The sequence below is a fragment of the Gavialis gangeticus genome, unplaced genomic scaffold, assembly GCF_001723915.1.
Source record: "Gavialis gangeticus isolate Ggan-Ray unplaced genomic scaffold, GavGan_comp1, whole genome shotgun sequence".
Lineage (NCBI taxonomy): Eukaryota > Metazoa > Chordata > Crocodylia > Gavialidae > Gavialis > Gavialis gangeticus.
Window position 1 is genome coordinate 29,346,016 of NW_017729026.1, and position 5,343 is coordinate 29,351,358.

Here is a 5,343-nt window from a genome sequence, read left to right on the forward strand (position 1 = left end):
TCTAAGGACATAGGCAGACAAGGTTCTTTGGGTGAATCTGATATCTTTTATTAGACCAACTTAAATAGCTGGAAAACAATTTTTAAGCAAGCTTTCGGGTTCAAAAACCCTTCGTTAGGCTAAGGAAGTTTCAGCAGTTAGTGTGACTAATCACTAAAAGTGATTTTTTAGCAATTTGAGGATCTTGTGGTATGACTTGTTACAGGGTTTGGCTAGGTATACAAAGGAATGAATAATCTGAAAAGTCTTTGAGCCAGTGATGCTTAGTAGCACTGCAAGTTTTTGGTTATCATTAGTAATCTTATTAGCGGAGCAGTTCTTTTCTAATGGTATAGCTACTTTCTGGTCTGCTGAAAAACTGAGGGAGAGATTTTCAAAATCACCTAAGGGACTCAGAAATACGAATCTGTAATTTTAAATCATGCTCCCAAATCCCTTCAGGCACTTGTGAGGAACTCACTCCTAGCTCCCTCAGTAGTATTTTTGAAGGCAATGATCGGTTTGCTTTCACAACAATAGGAAAGGTTCAGAGTGAATGTTTATTAAAGAGAAAGAGGCAATTTGGGGAAGACAAAATGTTCATATGTGTTCTTACTATTCAGGTTGAAGATATTTAGCATATTCTTTTAGTTAACGGTATATTTTAAAAATCTGAGAATTTTCAAACATAGTATTTTGTCCCCTTATAGTAATAATAATAAAATATTCTTAAATTTGATCCATTCTCTGGAGGAATATGACCAAACAGATTCCATACCAAGTCAGATCACTGCTAGTATACAAGAATCCTTAGCTGGCACAGTACGTGCAATCAATGGGAACTTTTCTTTTGACAATGGGTTTTGGATCAGTTGCATAGAGATGGTTTCTATTTCTCCCTACTAATGGGCCTTGAATAGCGAATGTTCAGAGAGAACGGAAAAGGATGTGGCTTGAATGCTGATGTACACTTTTGCTATTCTCACCTGGTGGACAGTCTCTTAGAGCTGCCATCAGACAGATCTGAAAAATTAGCTCACTCCCAGCAACCTCCCTACACTCTGGTGGTCAGAAACTGCATGCAACAAGGAGTGTGGGTCATTGTCTCTTGCAAATCTTCTGGAATATTACTGAATGGTGTTCAAAGATTATTTAAGCTATGTTTTAAACCCATTTATTTCATCTCTAAGCTTTATTTAATCACTGAATCTATCTTATTATAATAACATTTACATAAGATTACTTTCAGCATTCATTTTTTAAAATAAATGACTGGGAACAAAATTCATACATGATTGCTGAATAACAAGGAAAGAATTGTGAATGCTAGAATATGCAGTAGTACACTGATTAGAAGATAACATTAGGTGCAAACTTACATAAGAATTTGCCCAGCTCCTTGACTATATAAGTCTTAGCATAGCACTTATTTTACACACACAATGTGCCCTCTAACAAAAACATAAAAATTAAGATGTCTTCCTCAGAACAGTCTTTTGAACAGTAAGTCACCATGTGTGTTAAGAATTATTTGGAGGGGTGAAATAAGGATAAAAGTTCATCTCTGATACATTTTAAAAAAATCCAGATTTTTTCCGTACTTCATAAACTGTGACTTTCTTTAAGATATACCCATTGAAAAATCTATCCAGAATATCTATTTCAAGAGATTATATAAAATAGTTGCTGCTCCCTGGGAAAAAGACTGGACAGTAAAAGTCTTGTAGGATTTCTATAAAATTATTTCCTTTGCAGACCTTTTACATTTCCTAAATGAAATGACCAGATAGTCTTGCTTGGGTTCCTACCAATCAGCAGTTTGTTTAATAAAATTCTCCACCAGAATTTGCAACAGAGAAAGAAGTCTTGGCTCTGGATAATGTAAGGGAGCCCAGATGAAATGTTAAAAGCTCACATTTCTGCTTCCTGCCACAGCATCTGCATGCAGATAAAACTGCCTGCTTTCCCTTTATGATTCTCACATATCATGCCTTAAGGTCATGCTAAGGCCTTCTAGCAACCATGTGCGCTCATACCTTTATCCACCTGAGAAATCTCAATGAACAGGATTACTCATTTGTGTAATTTTTTGCCAAAGTTCATACAAAACCAAAATATGCTGTCAACCTAAAACTGGACTATTCAGCTTTCATTAGAGTGAAGAGAAAGATTTTTTAAATCACTCAGGTACATCAGAAAAATACACCAATTGTGATAGCCACAACTTTTTTTTTTTTTTTGTTTCCAAGATAATTCTTGTAACCTCGAACACACAGCTTGTAATATGTAATGCTAAATCCCAGAACAAAATTAGAAGCATCTAATGTTGTAATTCTGAAAAACAGTGACAAAAAGCTTTGCACTTCGCAATCTTGGGAAGTTTTTGTTTTTTTGTTTTTTTGTTTTTTGTTTTTTGTTTTTTTGTTTTTTTTGTTTTTTTAGAAACTTGGTGAAAATGAGTAGCTGAAGTCAAAATACTGCAGTTGATCCTGTATCTTTCAACTGTGCAAGTTATGATTCAACAGGAAACAGATACTTAAAGCAAAAAGTTCAGCATGCTGAAGATTCTGCTGTCTCAAGTGGTTCACAGGCCTCAACCACAGCTTTGCATTCTGGTCACAAAAAATTATATTAATAGGCCTATGCTTATTGGTTGCTGTTTTTAGCATATAAATACCAGAGCCTTAGCAACACCAAGCTTTAAAAAGCTGAGTCCTACCTTATTATCTTTTAGCCTCTTTACAGAATACCCACAGGCCACAAATATACCAAACTTAAGATACATTATCTCTTCTCTTAAAAACTGTGGTTAAAAGTGTACGGATAAAATCATACTTGAAAATGCTGATATCTCATCTGAATATTTTTGCACACGAATTGAAGGAAACGTATTTCTGAATTTATACTGGTATTCCACAATACAGAGCTATTTAAAGATCAAACATGTATTTCACCTAACACAGAAAAAAGGTTTCTTTTGTAAAGATAAAGGTTATTACATGCTTAAATTTACATTACATATAAGAAAGCTCTAGTAATCCACACAGCATCTTTAATGGTGAACATTAAGACACCTGTGCATATATAAAACATGAACCTAGAAAGCACTGACCATCTCCTATAAAACCTTGAGCACTGTCAAGTACATTTGAAGTCAACAAAAATTGTAGGTGCTGATTACCTCACAGGTGGGACCTACTGTTTTCCATGACCAAACTTATAATCAATTAAAAAAATATATAACTTTAACAGCAAAGCAGTAGCTGTAGGATTATTAATCAGATTCTGAACTATAATAAGAATCTGTTATATAAACACAATGAATGAACCCACAAAGGAAAAAAGCTAAAAGCTGCATCCTTTGCATAGGTCCATTAACCTCAGTAGGAGTATACCAATTTCAGACAACTGAGGCTCTGTCCTAGGTATTCAAAATCTTTACACAACACTGGTAAATTCTCAATGCCAAACACAGAAAAATTAACATTTGTAAATGACAAAATGTCAGGAAGTCCTATTTAATGTCTCTGAAAATTAAGTTACTAAATCTCCAATATTGTCCTTTTAGATACACAATGTTTTTAACAACTAAAAAACCCCACTATCCCACTGAGAATAAAGAAAAGAAAACATGGGAAAAATTTAAGTTGGATGATTTATTTGTTCACTCTTCAAGTCAGCATATATGAAAAAGAAAAATGAGTAGGTGAAAGATTTTAAAATGGTGTATGTTGTACCTTCTTGCTTTCCTGATTTATCCCAGTCAGCGTTGCTTGGACATGACGCAGCCCTGCCATGTTTTTTAATCTGATCACTGAAAGAAACAGAGACAAAAAATCTACTATGGGATAAATAACCAAATAACCAAAATGCTTCCTTCTCCAAACGCTGTTAATATGAGATCAGTATGTTCTCCAATTAATAATTCAGTATCTTTTCATGATTTCATAAGTAATTATTTTGCCCCTCCATACAACAAGCTACTTGCATTTACATATCACTTCCTTTAGTACTTAAAAAGAACCTTATGAAACAAAGACACATTTATACCACAAGAGGTCACTATTATGGAATGCAAAAAGCATGCATTTTTCTTTTGAACAAGTAAAACTGAGAAGTGAAAGCAACAATATCATGAACAGTTCTCATTTGCATCCTGTGAAGCAAGATTTTTGTAAACTAAATCTGGACTCATTTTAAACTTGCAAATTTAGCTTTTTAGAGACTTACTATAATATATTCAATAAGAGTAATGAGTGTTTATAAAAATAATTCACTTAACAGATTTTATTAATACTATTCTTTAGAGACAGAAAAAAAAGACAATTGACTAACATTATTCAATTAAAAAAGTTATAAATTACAAATCTTTCTGAGAGCCAGAGCTCACTGCATAATAATTGTTCTTTCTTGCATCTACTAATCTGTACTACCTACCCATTGCTTTGTAAAGCAATTTTATGGCTAATACTATGTTTCCATCTGAAAAGATTCTTGTTGTTTTTGTGATCACCTTTTGGGAAAAAGGGAACTAATACATGGACATACTTGATTTCACCACTGCTGATAAAACTATTGTGTTTCCCTTATCTATCTACATACCCAGCACTGATTTTTAGGAACAGTCCGGTAGCAAGTGCCCTTTAAAATTAAGATGCTAAGATCTTCCTTCTTTAGACTTTGCCAGAAAGGTTTTATAAGCAGGGATCCAGGTTTTCCATTTCCCAAGGAAAACAAGAGAAAACTACAGATTTCCCCTTTTTATCAGAGAAAACTCAGATTTCTCTTTTTAGCAGAGAAACCCGTGGATTCCCTGCTTTTGCAAACAGCTCTGCAGGCTGGTTGAGCTCCAGCATGCAAAAGCTGTTTGCAAACAGGGCAGGAAACCCCAGCCCTGCCCAGAGGGGGAAGGGAGGGCCTTAGACTCTCAGTCAGCCACAGCTCTGCTTGGGTCAGCTCAGTCTCACCCTTCTCCTGAGCCTGAGGTAAGTGGGGCTTGCAGGGGGCTGGGGGCCCCTCTGGCAGGGCTGAGGGGTTGCAGTTCATGGCTGGGGGGAGCCAGAAGCCGGCCCCACCCCCACCTAAGCAGGCAGCAGCAGTGGGGGAGCCAGATCCATGCTGCTTCTGCTGCAGCTACCTGCTAGTGGGGGCAGGGAGCTGCAGATTTGGGGCCCTGGCAGCTGGGGCCCCCTTCAGCAGTGCTGGGGGGCAAGGCAAGGACTGTGGGTGAGGGGTAAGAGGCACGAGTAGGGTGGGGGGGTGGAGCTGAAAGGAGAGTCACTAGGGTGTTTGCCCAGAAACTCTCTCTCACCTTCCTTCACTGTAAGTTTAGCAGGGAAAAGGGAACCTTTTTGGACCAAGGAG

The 5,343-nt window shown here is 36.7% G+C and overlaps 1 protein-coding gene across 3 annotated transcripts in view; it reads right to left on the bottom strand.

Moving 5' to 3' along the window:
- Nucleotides 1–5,343, bottom strand: part of ARMC2 (armadillo repeat containing 2) — a 210,611-nt gene that overhangs the window by 147,428 nt on the left and 57,840 nt on the right. For all 3 annotated transcript variants that reach the window (XR_002097939.1, XM_019520123.1, XM_019520124.1), the window contains exon 6: nt 3,717–3,793. Coding sequence is in view for 2 of the 3 variants with exons in the window: in XM_019520123.1 (XP_019375668.1) it covers nt 3,717–3,793 (77 nt within the window). In the remaining variant the exon portion in view is untranslated. The remainder of the gene's footprint in view (nt 1–3,716; nt 3,794–5,343) is intronic.